Source organism: Lagopus leucura, unplaced genomic scaffold (assembly GCF_019238085.1).
Source record: "Lagopus leucura isolate 7727_CA_CO unplaced genomic scaffold, USGS_WTPT01 Super-Scaffold_100001, whole genome shotgun sequence".
NCBI lineage: Eukaryota > Metazoa > Chordata > Aves > Galliformes > Phasianidae > Lagopus > Lagopus leucura.
This window is the reverse complement of record NW_024962262.1, coordinates 56,028,072-56,052,646: the sequence shown is the minus strand read 5'-3', so window position 1 is coordinate 56,052,646 and position 24,575 is coordinate 56,028,072. Positions and strand designations below refer to the sequence as shown.

General features: G+C 43.9%; 2 protein-coding genes across 2 annotated transcripts in view; one reads left to right on the top strand and one right to left on the bottom strand.

Annotated features, from left to right (window-relative positions):
* LOC122177417 overlaps positions 1-77 on the bottom strand; it is a 5,051-nt gene extending 4,974 nt beyond the window's left edge. Inside the window, exon 1 of the mRNA XM_042866794.1 lies at positions 36-77. Within this exon, the coding sequence (XP_042722728.1) occupies positions 36-77 (42 nt within the window). The remainder of the gene's footprint in view (positions 1-35) is intronic.
* A 4,329-nt stretch (positions 78-4,406) lies between these two features.
* ARHGAP6 (Rho GTPase activating protein 6) overlaps positions 4,407-24,575 on the top strand; it is a 274,206-nt gene continuing 254,037 nt past the window's right edge. The window contains exon 1 of the mRNA XM_042867518.1: positions 4,407-4,889. Within this exon, the coding sequence (XP_042723452.1) occupies positions 4,407-4,889 (483 nt within the window). The remainder of the gene's footprint in view (positions 4,890-24,575) is intronic.

The following is a 24,575-nucleotide window of genomic DNA, read 5'->3' as shown; positions in this document are numbered from 1 at the left end:
CGCTTCTTCCGTCCGCGCCTTCGCCGGTAGCGAACTCGGTGGGGCTCCTCGCAGTGCGGCCCGCGCCTCATCGCCATCCCGGCGTAGGCCCCGGCCTGCGCTGCCGGCCGCAACGCGGCATCACGCGGACCGGCAGCTCCGGTGTAGCTCTCCTGCCGACATCGGCAGTCAGATCCCTGTCGAACGGCCGAGAGGCGTTACGGCTGTCTGGGACGTATGTCCAGAGCCCTTGTCCTGGGCGTTTGTAGCGGGTTTATGTTATGCGGCGTTTAGGTGATGGGTGCGCGGAAAATCACAGAGAACTCGTGGAGTGTGTAACTGTGTAGATAGTTTGTAGGACACTCCAAAATAATGCCTCTTATTTATTACCATGGAAACCACAACTGATACAAAGAGCACAATATCGCTATTTCCTAGAGCAACCTCAATGCTACAAAGCACTAGTTTTCAGCCCAGTCACCACCATTAGCTATGCATTTTCCCCAGCAAAGAACATGAGCATGCATGCCACTCTCTCTTTACTGGAGCTGACTTACTGTTGCCACTGCTGCCACCCCTCACTGTGCTCGCACCCAATGTTTGGGCTCCACAAATGAACAGCAAGTGTCAGTGAGTGTCAACTGGGTCCCATTTTTTCTGCTTGGAGGAATTCAATTCCACATCTTAGCTGATCCAGTGGTTGGCAAACCTGCCCATTGCAGGCAGGTTGGAACTGGATGATCTTTAAGGTCCTCTGCAATCTAACCCATTCTATCATTCTATGATTTATCTGCACTTCCATATCAGACTGCTCCTCTGTCACACAGCAGCAAAATGTAATGGGATATCGATGGGAAGGGTCAGCCTCTACAGTCATGCCACCAACATCCGCCTCTGATATTGTGGGCCACTGTGGTAAAAGCAGAGGCATTACGTTTGGAGCAGCCCTTGTTGTTATCCTATAGCAACTGTGGGGGTAACCACAGGCCATGCCTCCTCCAGGCCTAAACTACTGCTGCCCTATGGGTTCTTCATGGCCACATGGGGAGATCTGCTCCACGCAGTGCCTGTGGGCTGCAGGGGGACAGCCTGCTCCTCCACGGGCCTCTCCTGGGCTGCAGGGAGCTGCTGCTCTGTGCCTGGAGCACCTCCTGCTCTCCTGCTGCACTGACCTTGGTGCCTATGGTATTGTTCCTCTCATTTACTCACTTCTCTGAGAAGTACTGAAGATGTCTCAGTGACTGACCTGCACAGTCCTACACCAGGTAAGAAACAGACAAACATGATGAGTTCATGGGAAAACACATTCTAGTCATGTCAAATCATTTGTGTTGTTGGCATGGCGGCATGGCACAGTCATATACATCTCACCAAGCTCACTGGCAAAACAGTGGCCTCTGTAGAAATAGGATGATGCCACTGCAATACTTGGTCTCTGTCCTTGTAAACATCAAACACCATGCAGGCCAAAACTGTTGACAGAGTGCTGGTTTATTCTGTGTTCTTAAATCATACATCTATTCTTTATCTGCTTCTGCAGACACTTTTGTAGTACTCTCCTGTGGAGAAGTAGCTTTGAACGCTATGCTCAAGTGCCTGTAAATCAATTCCATGGTCCTATAGACAAAGATTCTGTAAATAACACACCTCTTCTGTCTTCACTGCAAAAGTGGAGAAGCTTTCAAAGAGCTGAAGATTTGTCTTTTTGCCCAAATATCAAATTTTAGGAATTCAAATGTATGGAATTCTCTTGTAAGAAAAAAAGTAAGGTTAGAAGGTTGGCTTCACTTTATTTATTTATTTATTTATTTATTTATTTTCTAATTATTTTTGAAGAATTAATAAAAGCAGAAAAATGCTCTCATTTTCTAACCCACCTTATTGTCAGAGATTTTGTTCAGAAGTCTGAATAAAATGCAGCTTGTTAATTCTTGATATGAATACATTCACATGTTGATAAGCAATTATTTAAAAAATGCCATCAAAACAGGCTTGATTGGAATGAAGTTTTATGTAGTTTGATTTTAAATCCTGTCCAGTATCTCCTTCTAATTCCAGTGACCGTTAAAAGTAACAGGAACTCAGTGATTTCTCTAAAACCTGCCCACGCAGCAATGTTGCTGTTAATACAGGTAATAGAAATCTATACCAGATCTCTGCAAAAAAATTTTAAGGGTATGGTTTTCATAGCTTCGTGTTTAGTCAAAAGCCACAGTGTCATTTAATTTTAAAGGGGTTGTGTGAGGTCTCTTGTCCAACCTCCTGCTTAAAAAAGGGTCACAATGAAAGTAAGAAGAGATTTCTCAATGCCTCGTCCAGGTGGGTCTCAGAAACCTTCAGTGATAGGAATCCCACAATCTCTCAAGGCAACCAGTGCTTAATAACCCTCAGTGATTTTTTTTTTCCTCCATAGATCCAGTCCTATTCCAGTTTATGACTGCTGTCTGTCATCCGCTCTCTCTGCTCTCCAGTACAGAGCCTCTCGACTTTCTCTATAACCCCCTTGTAAATACTGGAAGGCTGCTGTCAGGCTTCCCTTCCCCAGGCTGAGAAAGCCCAGATTTCCAGTGTTCCATCTCCCCGCTGTCCTGATAGCCCTCCACGGGATCTGCTGAATTTTATCAGTGTTCTTTGTATTAGGAGCACTCACACTGGATACATTATTCCAGGCAATTCCTGACTGAAGTCTTCACGACACAGCCCTCATTTATTTTTCAACTGTCTTGGAAATCTCAAGAGGTCTGAGTTATCTGGGCTCTGGCAAATGTCTCCTCTTCCAAGAACAGTAAGAAAGAAGCCCCTGGTAATCAAAGGCCTGCAATTCTCTCTTCAGTGCCTGGCAAAATTACTGAGAAAATTGAAAAACATCTGAAGGACAGTGCAGTCATTGGTCACACTCAACATGGATTCATGAGGGGAAGGTCCTATTTAACCGACTTAATCTCCTTTTACAGCAAGGTCACCCATCTAGTTAACCAAGGGAAGCCAGTTAATGTAATCTTTTTGGACTTCAGCAAAGCTTTCAATACTGTAAGTATATAAAACAAAGGGGAAAAGTTCATTTTCAGAAAGAAAAAAAAAGAAGAAAAAAGAAACCAACCAACCACACATTTGGAAATATCAATAAAACCAGAATGCTTCCCTTTGAAGGTGGATGGGCCAGCACACCGCTGATGCTGCTGAGCTTGAAATAAAACCACGAAGCGGTCTGCTCCCTCTATCGATGAAAGCAGGAATTGCTGCCACTGAGCTCTTCTCGCGCAGCTCCGGGACGCCCGGGAGGACACCGCAGCCTTGACCTGGGGTTGAAGGGGACTGAAGGGGGAAATAACTTGGATATGTGCTCAAGGGATTTTTTCAAGCTAGTTTTTTTTGGGGGGAGGGGGGTTGTGGAGATGGTGGTTTCTCAGGTAAATGGAAGGAAGGATGCTTAAGCCCAGCGGCCCAGGGACTGCTTCCTGCACTGCTGGGGAGGGGGGAGGGGGGGGGGGGAAGGGAGGAGAGAAAAGGGGGGGAAAGGAGGGGGGTGCTGATGACCTTTGATTGAACACATTTTTGCACACATCTTCACATTTTTGGCTTTCTTAAGTTTCTTCCTTTCTCCCATTAAAAGTTTCCTTGTCTGTGCTTGGAGAGAGAGCAGAGAAAGTCTCTACAGAGGACAAGGCAGGTTTATTTATTCTGAAGAGGCTTAGCTTCATTCACTGCTTTTCACTGCTGCTGTGATCTCTCTGGCAGAAGGGTTACGGGGTTGGTGTTACCGGTGCTTCCAGGGCACTGACGTCCACACAGCTCTGTGTTGCTCTGTGCAGGCTGTCAGACGGACGTGGCACAGTGTGCACTCAAGCAGGTGCTAGTAGGGGTCAAATAAATGAGAGCAATGTGGCACAGGATGGGAGGCGAGGGCCTGAATGTCTGCGCGGGTCGGGAACGACGGCGGATCAGCAGCCCTCCAGGCGCACACCGCTCCCGGGGTCTCCGGCTCTCCACCGCTCTCTGCGGGGCTCTCTCTCGGGAGCGCTAAGGCGGGGGGCAACCCGGGAGCCGCCGCCCCGATGTGGACTCCCCGGGACGGGACCCCGCGCCGGGCGGGACCCGAGAGGCGGCGAGCGGTCCAGAGCGCGTCGCGGCCGCGGGGGGAGTGACTCTGGCGGGCAGCGGCGGGCTGAGATAAAGGCTCCGAGGCTGCCTCCTTCCCACCCCTTTTCTCTCGTAACTTTTTTTTTTTTTTTTTTTTTTTTGCTCCCTCCTCTCCCAGCAAAGGGACCGCGGCTGCGGCGGCAGCCCCGGAGCAGCCCCGGCGCGGACGCCGCCGCCATGAGCCCGCCGCCGCCGCCGTCGGACCGCGCCGCCGGGGGCTGAGCGCGGACCCGGGGCTCCCGGGACCCCCGCCCGTCCCCGCCGCGTCCGGGGCAGCGGCCGCCGCGATGTCGGCGCAGAGCCTGCTGAGCAGCGTCTTCTCCTGCTCCTCCCCGGCCGCGGCCGCCCCCGCCGCCGCCAAGAGCCTCTCGAAGCGGAGGCTCCGCCAGACGCGCAGCCTCGACCCCGCCATCATCGGCGGCGGCCGGGAGGAGGGCGAGGGCGCGGGCCGGGTGCCCCGGGCGAGGGCCGCCGGCAGCCCCCCGTGGGAGCCCCGCGCCCCCCGGGGCTCCTCCGCCTCCACGCCCAGCTCCCCCCTGGAACGCTCGCCGCCGGGCATCGCGCTTTTCGACGGCGGCAGCCCCCGCGGCAAGCGCAGCCCCGGCCGCGAACCGCCCTTCCTGCCGCGCGCTCCCTCGGCCTCGGCGCTCAGCGGCCCCGCCGCCGCCAACAGCATCTTCTCGTCGCCCCGCCGCTGGCTGCAGCAACGCAAGGGACAGCCCTCGCCACCCGGCTCGCGCCCCGCCGCCTACTTCGTGCGCAAGTCCGAGGTAGGCCCGCCCCGCCGCGACCCCCGCCCGCCCCGCGGGGCCGCCCCACACGCGTCCGCCCCGCGCGAGTCCGCGGCGCCGTCGGGGTTGCAGCGGCGAGCGGTGCGTTTGGAGCGCTCTCCGTAAGCTTCGTGCGATCCCGTCGTGGCTTCGCACCTCTCGGAAAGATAGAGGAGTTCCTTTGAAAGCTCTGCTTTATTTGATGCCTCGCGTGTGTCAAGAACCGCGTGAGGAGCGATCGTATTCCGAGACAAACCCAGCTGAGCGATGCAAATATCGACTCCTTTCACTTGGGTGATTTCAGCACTGGGCTGCCGACACGGTGCCATAGGCACAGATACATTCAAGGAACACAGCACTGCTTCTCGATAGCTTTGCTTTGCGTGGTGAGCAGTGGGCGATGGCGTGAGGTGCTTGCAAGGCTGAGGTGCCCAGGTACCCCATAGGGCTGGGCAAGGGTCATCAAGAAGTGTCAACAGCATGAACTTTCCTGTGTGGAATTTCCTGAATCCAAATGTTTGAACACAATCTCAGGTCTCTGGGTGCGAGCAGTTCTCTCTTCCTGCTTCTACGCAAAGATGTCACATGCCAACCTGAAAGGAGGTTGTACCCGGGTCTCTTTTCCCAAGTAACAGCAATAGGATGAGAGGGAATGGACTCAAGTTGTGCCAGAGTAGCTTCAGGTTGGATATCAGGAAACATTTCTTCACAGAAAGAGCAGTGAGGCAGTGGCACAGGCTGCCCAGGGAGGTGGTGGTGTCACCGTCCGTGGAGGTGTTCAGGAACTGTGTGGATGTGGCACTGAGGGATGTGGTTTGTGGGCATGGTGTGATGGGATGATGGCTGGACGAGATGACCTTAATGATCTTTTCCAACCTTAGAGATCCCAGAGTGATTGTGTTTAATCACAGCATGATTTGTAGCTGCATCTGTAGCTGCTTGGGAAGATGTTTCCTTGAACCCAGCTGAGTATCCTTCATCCCGTAACAAATGGAGGTTTACACTAATAGAGTGTGATCTTATATTTTGAAAGTATCCTTTATACAACCAAAGCAAGGTGTTTGCAGTAATTGATAGCTCTGTGTAAGTGCAGTGTAAAAAATTGATCAGCTCTAAGTTAGAGGAAAAATGCACAGAATTCCACTGCAGGAGAGCGGCTTTGAGCTGAGTGCTGCAAGGAGTGGTGAGTGCCAATGTTTGTGACCTGTCTGTGGGCCTTCAGTGAAGCAGCATTGTCACTCATTGTTACTGCTGTCACCATCACAGTAGCGTCCTCTCAGGACCTGTTGGGCTTAGGTTTCGATTTGTTACTCAGATATTAACTAAGCTGTGATAACAGGTAAAAATGACTTCAATCTGTATGTTAAAGAGAAATTTCACCAAAATATTTCTGATTGCTCTCTCCCTTCTCATTGTAAGCATGCATCCTGATGCTGGGCATTCATTCTGGTGTTGCCATAAAATAGCATTGTTCTTAAAGGATTTAGCTGATTACTCCTCTGCAGACTTCACTGAAAAGGAGATGTGCAGCTTTTAGGAGCTAAACAGTTCTCTATTTGTGGGGCTTCACCCTTGCTATGGCAAAACGATGCCTCCTGTTCCTAGTTCTCTTGAACATGGAGATTACAGTTACCAGTGCTTTCAGTAAATTGTAGGGTAAAGCTGCAGGGGATTTTTATCAGGAGAAGAGCATTTATCCTCAATTCCCATCAGATTTCAGCTGTACTTTTAAGACATTTTCCTTGAGGAAAATATCTTCTTTTGCTTACAAAATTAAATCTGTTACAGTTATTATGTTTTCATTCATTAAATGTTTTATAAGGTTAAGTGACTGTTTAAGCATACTAGATATCATGGAAAAACGTGATAAAAATATGGACAGTTACCTTATGGCCTTGCTTCTGCAAACACATAACCACATATGGATGCTCAGCCATGCATGCAGCATTGTACAAGTGAAGGATGCAGTGTTTCACAGCTCTCCCTGTGTGAGAAGCCCAGCGGAGCTCAGCAGCAGTAGCTCTGTGTGGAGGCTCAGTCAGCCTTCTTCTTATGTTTCTGTCCTGAGGACAGGAAAGGAAAATGATAGCTAATGATATGAATGTAACTCAGCAATGTCTTGCTGACCAGGTGAGCCCCTGTGTCTCCCAGCTGATGGCATGGGTCAAAGCTACCTACCTGCAAAGTTAGCTTAACAGCACAAGTTTGAGTTACTACATAACTTCTGGTTGGGTCTTATGGAGTGGTAATTTAAAGCATGGTAGTAGAGCATAGGTCACTTATAACCAGTTTCAGCTAATAGACGCTTTGGGAGGTCAGCTCCCTTAAATCCACTCATTATTTTCAGAATGAAAGTTTAAATCCATTGGGAAGGCCAGCTCAGGCTCCCTCTTTGCATATCTCCTCTCTTGCCAAAATTTCCCCCTGAGCATCATTGTTTTCCATGTCACCGCAAGTAGCTCACTCAGCTCTTTTCCCCTGCTCCTTTCCAATTTCACATCCAGCATTTGCTTCAAAACTGTGCTGGTGGAAGGACATACATGAGAAACTCCACAGAAAAAGTGCAGATCAAAATTCTTGAAACAATCTTGAGCTTGCTACTCAAGCTGATGAATTGAGAGGCCGCATTTTCACACATACATATCTCTGTGTGCTTCAGATGGATATTTTTCTTTGAAATTAGTGGGACAAGTTGTTTTGCAGAAAGAAAGGGCTGATCACAGTCATCTTTGCAGGAGCAGAACCTGTACATGGTCCACTTGAAGGAAAGAGGGTCTTTCCTTTGACTCATGAGCAACGTTTGGTATCTGTTCTGAAATGTGTAGGCTGCCTACAGCCAAGAGAGAAGGAAGGCAGTCTGCTGTTCATTAGTTTAACAGTATTTATAGAATTATTTTAATGGAAAGCCTCCTCAGCCTTTATTCTTTTGTGACAACTCATATTTATTGGTGTTCAGTTGCCATAGTCTAGCCAGGCTATATCTTTAGCGTACCATTAGCCTTGTGTTTTTCACTTCATTGTTTCTGCTTTTCCCTGTGTGTGTTGTGTGGCTTGCTATGGTGAGACACTCTGGAATTGCTTCCCCATCAGCTGGAATATTTGTCCTTGGAGAGGAATGACATGGAATAAATTAAATCGTTATCAGCACTAGCTGATCTGTTTGCCATTATAGTTTCTGAGGTGATATGTAGCTGGTTAAAGGAGAGCTCAGTGTCAATTCCATGTACTTAGCCTTAAGCACCTTCAGACCTAATCCAGACATTTTTCTGTAGGGATGGAAGAGGGTTTTGAACTAATCCCTGTATAGAGCCCTCATTAACTATCCAGGGGGCAAAATGGGAATCTGATACGTTTGAAAGGATTTTGACACCTTGTTTTATTGGTCTTCCATCAAGCATGTGAAACACCGGACAATTCTCCACCCCCAAAATTGGTAACCTGCATTTTTCCCTTTGAGGACAGGCTATTTAGTGAGTTGGAGGGTTTTTGTTTTTTTAAAGTAAAAGACTTCATCTGCTGATATTGACCACTGAACTGTTTGCTTTGCTTTCTTCCGTAAGACACCCTAAACCACTAGATGCAACAGATTAAATCCAGCCTAAGTCCATCCTGCTCAGTGTTGTCGGAGTTTTACAGCTGCCAAATTTGGCGGGCGGATGTATTGTGGGTCTTGTATGAAGCGGAATGCCATGAGAAGTAACTAAATATATTCAACATTTCTGAGTTGGCAAATGTACTCTTTCCATTCCCAACTAAATTACGTCTGAGGACATTTGGTGAGAATGTGGGAACTGACAGCTAGGACAGACAGAACTGTCACCACGTGTGCGTTGCTTGAGTAATGGGAAAGGAACTTGTGGAAATAATAGAAATTAGTCTGAAAAGTAATCTTGAGCAGCTTCTAAAATACCAACAACCCAGACCGCTGTCTTGACTTCATGACGGAGCTGATGTATATGGAGCTGTGCAGGCTGTCCTGTATGATGAGCGCTGCAGCTGAGGCAGCTGCAGGTGGAGAGCTTTGCAGGGGTCACCCTTCACTCTTCTGTGTCATGGTGGTGGTTTCAGCACAGCAGCGTCAAGCATCTGGCTTTGTCCTTCCAAATGTGAGTATGGTGATGAAAACCAGCCCTGAGCAAGCAGGGCTGAATACTCGTTCTGCTGTGGCAGAAACTAGATCATATCAGTATCAGAGCTGCAGAGTGGATGTGTCAATATGAAAAGGTAGTGAAAATTAAAACTGCAATAACAATACTGCCATATTAAATATGAAGGTGCACCTATTTAATTTTCTGGCTTTGTGATGAGAGCATGAGAGTGTTTGGGAACGTGAGGATCACTGGAATTAAGTTGTTCTAAACTGTATATGTTGAACATCCTGGATTCCTCAGGAGTTTGAGTGAACTTTGTAATTGGGTGGTGGAAGACGAGGCCAAATATTCCATCTACCTTTGGAAAATCAGAAGGGAGCAACAGAGAGATAAGGGCAAGATTCAGACCTCATCAGAAGTTGATCCTGATATTCATCATCCAATTTTGCAAAGTCTTGCTCTCTTACTCTCACTTAAGTCTAACAGAGTACTTATGTGTGTGCCTTACTTTGTATACATACTGCTAGTTGAAACAGAATACCAGGTAGGGAGCAAAGAGTGTAGTTATCTATCACTCAGTCATAGGAGTTTCATTCAGTTCATTTCTCTTTAAAATTTCCTCTTTATTGTTTTGCACGCGTTTTTAAGCGGCGCCTGTTACAAATAGTTTCAATTATTTCTATTTATTCTTATTCTTCAGGAATATTATATATCTACGGAGATGTATACCCAGGCTTTTTGGCCAAGTTTCAGTTTTTCCAAGGTATTTACAGACTGCCTGTTTAAGGTTCTGTACCTGTTCCACTCTGGCTATTGGCACGGAGCTTCTAGTGCTTGGCGCTCACCACATCATCATGCTGGAATCAAGTGTTGAGTACTACCTGTTCTTGCTTTTGGAGCTATGTATGCCAGGTCTGTGTCACTGGCCCATAAATAGAAACACCAGTTATCCACTCTAAGGCTGTCATCCCTGGGTCATCATCTTCACAGTTCTGGCAATGGGAATGGCTTGCATGAACTTTCCAAGGCGTGAGACCAGAACTAGATTTTCTGGATCTCCTCAGTTGCTGCTGCTCTCTCTGTATTTTCTCAAAGCAAAGCTTTATGGTATTCCTCCATGAGGACTTTTTGACAGTTTAAGGTCAATGTGAGATTTATGAGCATTGTTCTTAGCAAGGATGTGCAAGAGTGCTCAGTCCTGTGCAGAACCTCTCACTGTGCTGTGAGCACTGAGCACCTGATGGGACTTGGATAGATTTTGCTTGCCTCCTTTTTTCCTGCTCATTCATGATTTCTTGTTCCATGCACCCTGACGACCTGCTCAGATTGGCTGTACCTTTTATCCATTTCTCATTGTCCTTGTTACATATATTTTCAGATCAACATTCATGCCAAACAATAAAAGGGAAGATAACATATCTTTTTTGTTTGTTTTCATTACCCGAAATCTGTATTAAAACCTGTTTTAGTGTAGCTCCAGGTGTTGTTTGGATTGGCCAAATGTTAATGAGTCTTTACATTCTCACAAATGTTTTGTCTCATAAATGGGCAAAATGGTTTTCAGCAAAGTGCAGACTATAACACAGACTTTGCTAACAAGTGAAAGATTCAGACTGTATTGAATAAATTGGGAAGGCATGCTGCAAATGCACACACTCATTTTGTATGGTGTGATTAAGACTACTTTTGCACAGTATCATTCTTATCTAAAGGACTGGCTCCCTGGATTTGATTTTCAATGATATGACTCTACCTCCACTGATCATCTATAATTGACTTTATAAGAAGACTAATAACCTTTCCCTTGCTATTTTCAAGGTTTTATTTTTTTTGCTTTTCTTCCACGGCTGCATTACGGCAATATCATTTTTGAGCACAGTCTTCTCCTTTTTTTTTCCTTTTTTTTCTCTAAAGGGTAATTTTAGTTGAGTTGCACCCTACTGAGAGTAATTTGGTGAGAAACCAGTTGGCAGTACTTTGTTCAGCTTTCATTTGCCTCTCTCTAGAAATCTAAAAATATTCCTCCTACAGGAAATGTACTTCATTCTGTTATGGCTTTTGCTTCCCGTAGGACGTATTACTTTTAATTTATTGAATAAACCTTTCAGAACTGTATTCCCATAAGAATCTAGGTGCAATAGAGTCTCTGGGCAAGTTGTCCAAGAGGTCTCACCATCTTCTCTTAGCAGTGATACAGCTGTTTTTATGTACAGTGACAATAAGCTCAAGAAGAAGCCGACACTTGCATGAAAAGGGAGAACTGGATGCTAAAGAATGCTGTAACTTCTCAAATTTTGTTGTGCTCATCATACATATTGTATTTACTCTTTTTTAGATTACAAAGAACCCCCTCTCCCCCCACTTCTCTTTTCCCTGCTCTTGATTTTAAAAGGATGCTGAACTATAATTTGATCTCAATCTCATTACTACAGTTTCTTTTGTAAGTATATATGTGTATAGGAAGGCCAGATCTTTGTAACATCCTGTTTGGAAGTCAGTTTGGAAGTTAAGTTAGTGTGGATGACGGGGTAGAGGGCTGTTAGTTGAAAGGGGCAGGGAAGGGGAAAACGGAGATTGGCATAGATTACATTTTCATGGTCCAAACTTAGACCCTATCTACTACATCCAAAATGTGAACAATATGCTTGAGTTTTCTTGTGGCTATTTCATAACATTCCTGGTGACAAAATATGGTGTTCCTTTTGCTCACTGCTCCACTACTGTTCCTCAAGCACGTGCTCATGTGTCTAATGACAGCTCTTGTAGCAGCACACATGGGAGTATGGCTTGTATCTTCACAGGGGGAGAGCTTCTTTGCAAACTACAGTGCAAAGTGGACTGCTCCAGAGAGCAGGTACCAAACCATAGCCAGCTGAGAGAATTAGGCAACAAATTACTTAAGTAAACACAATTAGAAGCTTTGGTTTTTTGCTTTTTTTTTTTTTTTTTTCCCTTTAGAAATAATGTGCCTTACTTCTGTATTCATGAAGGGAATGGGATGTAGTTAGCAGTCAACCTGTGTTGAGAGTTTTAAAAAAACTTCCAATAGAATAATGAGTAATAATACATTGCATATTTGAAAAATCTGTGATACACCCTACACAATGTAGACTTCTTCCTTCCTTTCTCCACTTGCAGTCTCAGGGCTCCGATAAAGACTTTTTGCTTCATAAACCTGGCCTCGACAGAGACAGTGTGAATATGACAGATAAGCATGCATTTCTCAGTTGTTGTGAACTGCATAAGAATGGATCAGAGGAAGACCAGCTAGATAAGTTAGTGAGTGGTGGAGGGTATGTATGTGATGAGGCGAGCGAGAGCCCTTCAGATTGGGCTGAGGGAACAAAAAAAATGACTATCTGGCTGAGAGCAGTGAATTGGCCTGGTGAGCCTGCGTCTGGAGGGCTGGGTGAGGGCTGCATTGTATGACAGAGGTGCTAACATAGGAGGACAAATGTAGGGCCACTGAGATAGAGTGCTTTGTGCACAAGGAAAAAAATATGGAAAAAAAACCTTCTCAATGCAGGTGATTTGCAGATGTATCTTGGTAGAACCACAGCAGAACTTCAGCAGGAACTTGCTACAATTGCAACAGGTAGTGAAGCTTTAGTGGTGAGTTCCTGGGTTAGTTTGCTACCAGCCCATTTAATCAAGCTTGCTTGCACATTAAGGAGCCCACAGCTTTCGAAGTGTGTAATGGCAGGATAATGTGACACTTGTTCCAATGTGACACTTGTTCCAAGATTGATCTGTCTGCTTTTGTGAGTTATTTTGGATTTTAAAATACTGAATTCTGGCAACGCACCTTTTTTTTTTCTACCCTACTTTGCGTTAGCTTAGCATGCTCATGACAGGCCAGATGATGTGCTACCTAAAACATTTCAGTTAAATGCATTTAGTAAAATTATGGTATGGTATCATCCATGCCAATTTAACTTTGCTAACTTTCATTTTGTCATTATCCTGAACACATTATAAAAATAAAAAACTCTGGGGAGAGAATCAGTAGAAGAAGGAAAAAAAAACTAAAGAAGGGGAAGTAAATATCCTGCTTAGCTTTGAGCTGGGGATTTCAATGGATTCAAAGGAAAATCAGTGTGGCAGGAGGAGGCTTATGCCTATATTGTCTTCAGCATCTGAACCTGATCCTGACCCAACGGCCAAGGAGCTTATGGTCACAGTTATGTAACTGGGATCAGCCAAAGCTAAACTAAACTGGAGTAGGCAGTTGGGGCCGCACAGCCTGGAAAAGGCTGGTACCAAATTGGTTTGCTCAACTAAATGCTTCCATGGTGCTATTAAAAGGACTACGGGGGACAATTTGCTGCTGTTTCCAATGCAGAGGTGGGATTTTCCAAACTTCTGAAAAATGTTGGTCTACGCCTGTTCTCCTGAATCTTCTCATCTTCTTCTTGGAAAATGATTTTGGTAAGCCTGGGTTGAGCTGGCAGAGGCTTTGTGAGGCTTCTGACACCAAGTATGAAAGTGGGTTGAGAGAAGGATCCTGCCTACAGTAGCATAAAGCCCTGATGGCTTAGAGTTGTAACTTTTTCTGGTTTTTATGCATGCTTTTTTTTCCTAGAATGGGTAAGAAAGTTGAAGGAGAAAAATGGGGACTGTGTGTGATGTCTGCATGGCTGAAATAGAAGGAAATAAAGATAAGGAGGAGAATGAAACAGCATAAGAAGTGCATAGCTAAGTATGATAACATTCAGGCTAGCAAACAGGTTTACTATGGATGTGCTACTATAGCTGGGAAATGCAGAACTCAGTCTGCTGCCAGCCTGCACCTCTCTGTCCTGTCATGTATTTCGCTGGTCCCAGGTGTGCAGTGTAGCTGCTCTGTGCATCACTACTGTGCCTGCCATGCAGCTTGACCCTCTGGGATGGGAGGTGGGTGTTCAGTGCTGCCATGTTTGTCCCGGTGGGTTGCTGTGCTGCTTTGCATGCTCTGAGTGGGTCTCACTGTTGTCTGTATAAGTGAGAGCATCAGGAGCTTCTGAATCACTGTGGAAAGTCAACCTTGAGCTCCAAAGTGGTTGAGATTGTTTTCACTCTAGGTACTTTTTATCCTTACTTTTTCCTATACTATTTCTTCCTTCCTACTTTCTGGCATTCAGTGTGACATTTAGCTGTATGCCTTTTCTGGGGCTGAAGATAGCAGTCTTAAGATATCACTTGAATTGCAACTGAAAAGAATGAGGGTGCTACAGAGAGTTATATATTCTTGGATTCCTTACTGCTTTCATGAAATGCAATCTTTTGGGTCACTTAATAACCATATTGCTGTGCTAGTGTCTGGGTGTTTTAGTTAAAACAGGACCAAAACATTTGTAGAAAAACAGAAGCTCCTCTTATTCTGGATCGAACTCTAACAGATGGACTGGAAGAAGTGGGAAAAGGAGCAATATGGTTGGCAGCATCTGGGACAAATAAAAACAAAGCCAGAAGGGATGAATTAGTTGTGATGCTCACAAGGAGAGCAGGAAAGATTTGTGTGGAAGACTGATAGAGAGGATGTTACAGAGAGGCATTCTTGTTGGTCCCTCTTGAGAGAAAATCTGAAGTTAGGGAAGATACAGCAGAAAAGCAAGAAGTCTGGTTGGTGTTTTCCTTGGAGCCAGTGATAAAGTACTGGGGAACAAGAGATCTTCCTCCAGGACTGAGGGTGTAGAGCAGAAGCAATAGCTGAGCCCTGTTGAGGGCACAGAACAAGCAACTTGTGGGGAATGTATTGGGACTTCTCACCCAAGTCCAGAGACTATTATTCTAATTTATTTTATAGCCCTACCTTTGTAAGCAGAGAGTGTGAAAAACAGTGCTGGGAAGGATAGAAAAGATTTGGGAAGGACGGGTTAGGATGGCTGGAAGATCTTGTGGATGCTGAGCTTAGGTGGATGTGCAGCCAAGGGAGCTGTTGTACTGATGCACTGTGCTTGGGTTGAAACCATCATATATGTTGTGGGATAAGTGGCTTGTGTTGCTGTGGCTTGTTTTGTTTGCAGTGATTATTTTGTGTGGTGGTGGAGTGTCATTATTTGCTTTACAAGCCATAATGAAGCTTGGTTTTGAACACATTTGTGAGCCACATCTCTATGTGATTGCATGTTATGTAAGCGGTAGTTGCCCAGGGGAGCTGCATCGCGTGTAGCTGATGGGGGAATGGGGGAACACACAGTGTACAGCTCTCAACAGTAAGTCAACATTTTATTGTCCATCTCTTTCTTTCTTCTGCCAGGAAACATCTCCTTGCTACAAGAGATGGCTTCCTGAGAATGAAGTACTCTAAAGCAGAGTGGGTAGAATCTGTAGTGGGCACAGCTGAGGCTCCTCAGACGTGTTTGAATTCTCTGTGTGGTGACTCAGTGGAATGTTGCTTTGTATTCCAGCACAGGAACTGTACAGTGGCGTATGCCACTGCACCACTGACCACACCAAACAATTCAGGCGGTGTGAGGTGCCCCCAGTACCACTTCCTGAATAGTTTTCCAAGCAAGGTCACCTCCCTTCTGCAGAGAACTGGAGGGATGGGTGATTTATGCCTTCTTTGTTCAACTGGCACAACATCAATGTGTAGAGAAGGATCTAACACGCTGAACTTGAATTATTTTTTCCCATGCTTTGTATTAGGACAACTCTGGAAATACTCTGTTTCTGGCTTTGCTTTTGTTCTTCCTGGCTTTTTAGGGAATATTTGAATAAAGGGAGTTGAGGTTGTTCTCATGACCACTGAGATAGAACTGAATTTTCCCAGCTTAGAAAAGGAGCAGCTACAGATCTTTCTGCAGAGACTAATAAAACTTTTGTCTTTTTCCTTCTTCTCTCTTGTTACAAACTGGGGATTCATCCACCTCTGCAAGCATATATGCTTTATTTACAGTATGCCTAGCTTATGCTTTCTCTTTCCCCTGAAGTGTAGCAGGAGGCCTGTGATTTCTCGCTCCTTAGGAGCTGCCCGAGCTTTGGGAATAGGCAAAGCTCAAAAAATCAGCACTGCAGGTGAGCCTGTGGATTTGATGCTTAATCTCTCAGGAGCACAGACGTGCCTGGGTGAGGGCTGGGTCTCTGTGCCACAAAGCATTGCTAAGCAGGACAGTGGGACAAAGAAGGTTGGGTGAGCTGCTGGGTGTTTCCCTGATGGGAGAGAGGATGCAGTTAGTTATTTCTGGAAACAACCCAGCCTGCTGATGTTATATTTGGCTGTTAGGTAACTGCTTTAAACTGGGATTATACCTAAATTAGAGACAAGAAGGTAAAGCTGAGGGATAAGAGTATCTGGTTTTTGTTCTCTGACTGCAGCAGGTTGAGGGGTATGAGTATCTAACTTCATGAAAATACTTACAGAATGCAGGAATTGCATATAAGCAATTAAGAGACAAGACAGACAGATACAGTCATACCAGGAAGTGCACAAAGACTTTTTCTTTTTCTTTTTTTGGTGATACTTAGTGGCCTCAGAAAATGAATGTTTTGCCTTTTGTGAGTATTTGTGAGTCTTAAGTCAAGGGGAAAAAAAGGGTTGCTTATGCAGATGGTTAGGGGAATTTCTTCAAAATGTGAGGAGAGGAACGAAGCTCTCAGAACACAAAACCGGGTAATGGATTTTACCTGGTTTAACATATCCAGATTTAACATGGAATGAATGTAGGCAGTCACTGAAAAAGATGGGAAGCATGGAACTAGTTGGGGTAGGGATGTGTTTGATGTAATACCAGGCTGAGATTCAATGGAAAGCTATACAGGAAAGGGAGAGATTGTTGAAGCCAAGCAGTATTCATAGAGCATTCTGGATGGGTGTACATACAGCAATACTGCATTGGAAAGACAACAAAAAAGAATACCGCAGCCATTAAGAAGATAGGAGTCTGCCTGAGACTTCTAGCTAGGTTTTGTATTTGAAAGACAGCATGTTGGAAATTTGTATATAAGCATATATTATTTCTAACTCCTGGTAGGGGCAGCAGACAGGCCTCACACTGCCAGCAGAGATGTAGGATTTTCTGTGTATGCTGGAGAGTACATCCGGATGCACTGTGGACTATGGTGTCCCAGCTGGAAATGCAGCTGGCTTTCCCACAGCCCTTGGCCTGGGACAGCTGAAGTGTCCTCCCCAGGATGTGCCAGGCAAGTCCCTGACTCCTGGCAGCAGACAGGAGGACATACTGCCCTTGTAGGTAACATGTGCCATCTGTGGTATTTTCAGCTGGCAGAGAGAGGTGGCTTTGTCAGGAAGGAAGAAGGCAATATGTATGGTTTTAAGTACAGAAGGCAAAACTCTAGACAGCAGCAATGCTGGTTTTTTTGTTGTTGTTGTTTTTTTTTTTGGTTTTTTTTTTGTTTTTTTTTTTTAAAGAGCAGAGAAAGGATGTACAGGTGTAGTAATTCCTTTTGACTGAAAGTTATTCAGCTTATTCCAAGTACCTTTTGCAATGTTTTCTTTATGCATTGAATGCCTTAATGAAGAGCTGGCATTTTGCTGTGAATTATTAACGCTCACCTAACAGGTGTTTACATATGTTTGCCTTGAAACCTAGCTCTGCAATGCTGTCTGAAAACACAGAGTTTTGGAGCTTGTGCTCTAACAAAGCTGCAGGTGAGGTTGGGCACGGTGGCTGCCACCTATTTATGTGTAGCAGCTGTGCTGAGCCTCCTCTGGTGCTGCCCAAACAGGCACACCTGTGTTTATTATCTATTTGATAGTACTGCTTAACTACTTCTGACCTCTTACTCTACCAGCCAGGCTGTGCCACCTGTGGTAACTGTAAACCTGAATCATTTTTTTTGTAATTCCCCTGTGAAAAGAGTGAGATGGTCTTCTGCCACAGTGCTCTGCGGATCTTAGTCACCTGCAGATCTGTTCCTGCCTCAGGGGCACCAGCCAGAGCATGGCTGTAACCTTTTCAGGAGGAGAGGGGCAACCAGGAGTGTGATGCTTTCTTTTGGATGGATGTTTTTATGTTCTCAGTTCAGTACCTGTTTGGAGATGGACTGTCAAGATTCCACCTTGTGTAGTGGTTAATGGTTTCTGCCAAACACGTTGCTGCATGTTACAGCCAAGGTTTGCATTAGACTGTTATTGATCCTGATCCTGCTGCCTTCCACAACTGTGTTGTCCTTCCTGCTCCAAATGTTTTTTTCTCTGAGAATTTGCTTTGATGGAAGGTAGACTTTTTTTTTTTTCCCCCCCAGTAAAAATTGGTTGTGCAGCTGCCGCTTCTCCATACTGGAAAAAAAAAGAGGGCAAAAAATGTGATGAAAACACTAGAAGCCTCATACCTATTCTCAGCATAGTAGGCCAAATATCTTCCTTGGGAATGCAGGTTCAGGATGGTGACTTCAATTATTGGTGACCTTGTCACTTGAGAAGATGAATTGGTTTGTATCTTTTGCCCTGGCAAATGGTTATTTCTGTGTTTTGGTTGAGTCTTTGTGTGAGTTGTTGAGAGCAGAGCAGCCACTTCTCGTTCAGGGTTCAGCCTTTCAGCCTTGCTGCAGCAGTGGCTTTTCAGCAGGCCTTGCCCTGGTAGTTAGCCATTACTAGGTGGGATCTAATGATTTACCTTCACCTGAACAAGCACTTGGTAAGGGACCAAGCGACATGTGCAATCATGCCTTCTGTGTCAGCTTAGAACTTGTTATATTGGGAGGAAGAACACAGAAATCTTTCCAGTACTGCTGGTGGCCCTGATGGCACAACTGGCAGCTTGTGGCCCTGCACAGTCTGTCTGCCCTTCCGTCAAAGCAAATTCTTTGCAACCCACACGCTCCCCTTTCTCAGATGTGTGATCCCGTACATGGGATAGAAAGAGCGATATGCAGTGAATATTTAACCTGTAAGGTTTAAAGTGATTTCCTCACCTTAAGTGGCAGTTTATCCAGGTGAATCTTAGAATTAACTAAAACATAAATTTCATCTAAATTGAGCCTCTCCTTGAAAAAATAAGAATTTCAATTGGAAAGTAATACAATTGGCTGTTGTTAAGAGGCAGAAATCCTATTGATTTCTGAAACTGGGAAGAGGGCTTGAAATCTTCTTGATCGGGGTTGGACTCGATGATCTCTAGGGGTCCCTTCCAATCCCTACAATTCTGTGATATGGTGGGAGAGAACTGATTGCATGCAGTATTAATAATTGTTTATGGTGCCTTACTAGGCTGTGCTAAACTTTAGAGCTCGAAAATCAGAAACATTTGTAGCAAATTCTGCTGTTTGTTTTTTTTGTTTGTTTTGTTTAAAAAAACCCCAAAACCTAGAGATTGGTATGACCATCTAACATGAAGCTTCAAGCAGTGTGTCAGTATTAATCGGCATGGTTCCTTTATCAGTGATAGTCTTATTTAAGACATGCCTCAACATCTTATGGAATCAATTGAATGTTTCTTTGCAAAGAGTATAGTGTTTCAACAGATGTGTAAACACTATGTTCTTCCTAACGGGAAAAGGGCCACAAACAAGTCAGCCTCAAAATTAGGGTTGGCCAAGAAGGAAATACTGTCTTTTATACTGAAATAATAGAAGGTACCCTGGTTCCTTTTTTGGGACCGAAGAAGTACAACTTTTCACCTGTAGGAATCACAACACATGGCTCAATTTTAATATATGTGTTTATTTCAATAAAATGAAAACTAACGTTAAATAAAAAAGCACATAGTGCAATGCTGTCTGTCAGGACTTTGAGGTCTCCACTCAACTCTAACTATAGTTATTTCAGCCTGTGATTGGCGTTTATTTTTTCAGTTAATTTGCCTTCCCATAGTAGGGAGTACTGTATTTATTAGATCTTACTATGCCTAATCTAACATGAGCACCTGCTGGGAAGCTGTAATACAGTGTCAACTGTGGCAGTGAGATAAGGACCTGATTTGTTTTTACTTGACACTGTTTCATATTTACTATATTTCTTTAAACATCTTTCTGGAAATATTTTGCTGGTGTGAGTATTTTTCCAAGCTGTCCCATCAATCACCGCTATGTTGTACTTCTGTGTACAATTCCTTGCCTATCACCAGTTTGTCCCTGTGTGGTTCTCCTAGTAACCTTGCATGTAAGACATGCTCTGCCTCCTTTCAAGACTTTCTGTGTGCCCAGTCTTACTGAATTATGAGACTTCTTTCACTTCATTGTTTTTTATTCTTCAGAGGGCTGAACGCTCAGTGACATAGGGAGATCCTCACAGAACTGTTCATTCATATTATGGGAGATTAAAGAACTTATTTAGGAAGTGTGTTCATCCTTACAACTTAATCTGATGCTTACTCATAATGAATGAGAGAAATGCCAAGTGTGTATGATTATTGTATATCTATAATGCTGTTTGCGCATGAGGAATTAAAAGATGAATGCAGTTAGAATGTAGTATCCAAGAAAAATTATTTTTGTGTGGGGTATGGAATTTTTTTGCTTAGATGCTCCCATGTTGGAAGTTGACAAGTTATGTGATCCATGTTAGAAGGAGCATTCAACAGGATGTGAATTACTTTGTCTTGATGTATGAAAGTAATCGTATAGTGTCAACCTCTCCTACTGAAAGAAGAATAAAAAACAGAGAAAACTAGTTTTAAAAGCACCAATTTTATGCATATCTGAATGACAGAATGTATAGGGTAGTACAAATTCACACAAAGATTTTTATCTTATTTAGTTTTGCGCCTTTATTTTGACGCTGTATAACCTGATATGTGTGAATGTACAGTTTGAAATGTCCCTTGAATTGAAGGGCATCGCTCATTTGGATGTTTTGCTATAAATTTGATGCTGACATTTGAAACAGACATGCATGTAAAAAGGTAAGATTTAAAAGAACCTTGATATAAAATCATGAATATTTTTACATATGTGCCCATGTTGTTTTGTGCATGAATAATTAGTGTGTGTGTTCCAAATGAAGGACAAAATGTTTCCCACATTTGGCTTTGGCAGGCAGAATGCTACGTGTGAAAACATAACAAAAATAAAGATCCATTATTGGCCTTACATCTGAGGAAGCTCTAGAGCATAACATTCATAATATTTTCCTCCACAGTCCTCTTTAAACTTGTGTTTAGTAAATGAGCTTCAGATCTTTCTTTCCAGTGCTGTTCTAGTGTATGGAAAAAGAACTTTAGCTGCCATCTGCTCTTCTCCAAATATTGACCGGTGAACTGCAACATGTGCATGGTGCATCTTGATACAATTTATGGACAGGGGTGTGCTGTGGAGCCCCCCAAGTGAATCTTGTTTCTTTTATCTATATCTGCTTTCCCTTCAGGTAAAAGTAGAGAGGTAAAGGAATGGGAAGAAGGCTTGATGTGAATCACTAGATAGGGATAAGAATCCATGGGACCTAAGGATGCAGAGGAGCTCCACTAATCTAAATCTTCAGCTAAAAGAGCTTCATAGTGTGGAACTCTGTAGAGTGGAGCTCATTTAGCTGAAGATTTAGATTTGTTCTATCTTTTAAATCTTCAAGGCTCTTCTGTTTAGTAGGAGAAAAATACCATGTAACTGGTTTCCATATGACTTTTGCAGGTGCTTTTCATTTTGGCATGTGATTGTGTATCTGTTCCAGGAGGAATATTCTTACATTTAGAATTGCAAAAAAACCCAAAACAAAACAAAAAAACAACGTGCAGCACATTGTGCTACAGAAATTCAGGGAAATAAATAGCTGCTTCCCACCTGACTTTAGAGTCAGTTATACGAACAAATTTATCATCAAAAGTTTAAGTACAGTGTTCACGAATTCTATGTTCTTGTAAAGTGGCTTGTCATATGGGACTGCAGTTGCCAAGTGCCAAATGTAAGGGAAGGCTTCTGTGTTTTTCTTCTTTTATCTGGTTCATCAGTATGTTAAAATTCTGGGAATTGTTGAAAAATAACAATTACTTTTGTTAAATTTCTGTACATGTGTGGAAATGTGGAGTTACTGTGGTCATTTGTTGTTGTCTGAAGCTTTGTTTGGCTTTGTTAAAGGCAAGTTGCAAATGAAATGACTGAAATTCCACCTCCTTCAGCAGAATCTGCATAAATATGGGCTCTCATGTCTTTCATATCTTGTTTCTGCTCCAGTGAGATGACTCAAAATGTCTTGTAATTGCTGAACTAATTAGAATGCTGGGTAAGGTGTACTTGACTCTTCTCCATTTGCAGACTTCCAGGGGTCCCCACGTGGCTTTTGGAGCCTTGGCTATCTTTGTGAAAATGCTTTCACTCACGATGCTCCAGAAGGGGTTTCGTTTCTTTAGGGTGATATAATCCTGCACTGAAACAGCCTCCTGGAGTAGGGAACAGACCAACAGAAGAAATCTAGCTGCCTTCTTTGGGGGCTCTTGGCAAACAGCTTTTTTTTTTTTTTTTTTTTTTTGGTCTGTAATAAGTAGGTAAACATCCAAACTTTGCTACCTCACATCTGCTAAGGTAGATGTTGCAGGCATATGCTGGGGGTATTGAGGCAAGCAAAAATGCCCTTTAGCTGTGGAAAAGAGAAGAAAAGAAGTTACTGGGAAAACTGCCAAACCTATATAGTTTATATACGTGTACACAAAGGTGTGAATAGCAGCCAGCATTTCCTTAAGAGTAAATTGTACTAAACTAGAAAGAACTAATGCATTCATTTATGGTTTATGCTTGGATGCTTTAGCATCATGGGTGTTTTTTTTCGTTTCAGGATTATGTTCCAGGTGCTGGAACAGACTTCCCAGGGAGGTGGCTGAGTCCCTGGAGGTATCCAAGAAACATTTAGATGTTATAGAGAGGGACATGGTTTAGTGGGGAAATACTGGTGGTAGGTGGACGACTGAACTGGATGATCTTGGTGGTCTTTTCCAACATTGGTGATTCTCTGATTCTAGGGATGGCATGTACTGCCTATAACAGTTTGTGCCACTTGCCCGCTGCTTGTCTGAATCTACAGTTGTATTTTTGTCAGCACCCTTTTAAATCTGCGTTTGGGTTTTCAGATAGGAGTCATTAGCTAAAGTTACTTTAATCACTGATTTTTTTAAAGCTGTACTTAATCAAGTTCCTTGCTTACTAATTGTTTTGGATAATATTTCATAGTATAATTGCAAGATCAGTTGGTATTGATTGATAGCTATTTCTCATGTTGAGTGTCAATGGCAGTGTAATATTTTCCTTAATTTGATTCTTTTGCTGTTCAGCCTGACGCAATTCTAGCAAAGAGTGTGTGTCCAATGGTGAATTATTTATCTTTTTTAGCACATGGTCATATTTCAGTGGTGGTGATGTCTTTCTAGAGCTCAGTTAAAGAGGCAGAGTTCACATCAGTGTTACTAAGTTGCTTAATAACACTGCATTACATTTATGAGAAGCTCTGAAAAGTGAGTGAAACCACATTTTACTCTTTAAATCAAGGGAATTGTCAGATAATCGGTTAACACTGTGCATTAAAATTTGCATCATAATTAGGATCAGGACTGTATGTTTGGAAAGAACTCTGTCTGCACTTGTTGAGCTTCAGTTTGCATTCTGGAGCAGTCGTGGAACACATGAACTGAGTTTCTGATGAAAATCAACTGCAGAATGTGCTGCTGTATGTTTGGTCTGTGTTATGTAAGCTGGATGCTTAAAAACAAGCTGTGTTTTGTATTTGCAACTCAGGGAATCATCAATTTATTAGAAATCGTGAAAATTGCCTTTAGGTAGGGCTGTGGAAGTATCTAACTGGACTGTTCTTTGTTACCATTTCTTTTGGATTTTAGAGCTGTGAGTTATTAGCCTCTTCTACCAAGTTTTGTAGGTTTGGGGGGAAAAAAAAATCTTCCATTCTGTTCCTCAGCCTTTAAGTGAACCCATTCTTGAACTGGAACAATCTGAAGAAAATGGTCTTCATTAACAGCAGAATAGTTTGTGAGCAAGCAAGCCACTTTGCTGGCTTATCACTGTGATGCTCCTTTGGGTTCTTAAGCAGTTTGTTCTCAAGTTTAGCGGTGCAGCTTTCTTGTAAACTTAATCAGCAGATGTGTACTGATTAATTTTAATTCTTTTAATATGCTGTGAAACCTTAGATGATAATGACTAAGAATTTTCACATACAGAGGGCTGGAGCACCTCTCCTATGAAGAAAGGTTGAGGGAACTGGGCTTGTTTAGCTTGGAAAAGAAAAGGCTCTGGGAAGACCTCACTGTACTACCAGTTACTACCAGTATTTGAAAGGAGTGTATAAACAGGAGGGGGAATGGCTTTTTACAAGGGTGGATAGTGATAGGACAAGCGGGAATGGATTTAAACTGAGACAGGGGAGGTTTAGGTTAGATATTAGGAGGAAGTTTTTCACGCAGAGGGTGGTGACACACTGGAACAGGTTGCCCAAGGAGGCTGTGGATGCCCCATCCCTGGAGGCATTCAAGGCCAGGCTGGATGTGGCTCTGGGCAGCCTGGTTTGGTGGTTGGCGACCCTGCACATAGCAGGGGGGTTGAAACTCAATGATCATTGTGGTCCTTTTCAACCCAGGCCATTCTGTGATTCTGTCAACTAAATTGTTAGTCATGCTTTTAATTTGAGGCATTGAAACACTTGGGTGCTCAGATCTGGATCAGGCATGGAGGAAGCAAGGAAGTGACAGGAATGGGAGGTTTCTGAGGCAGAAAGCATGGG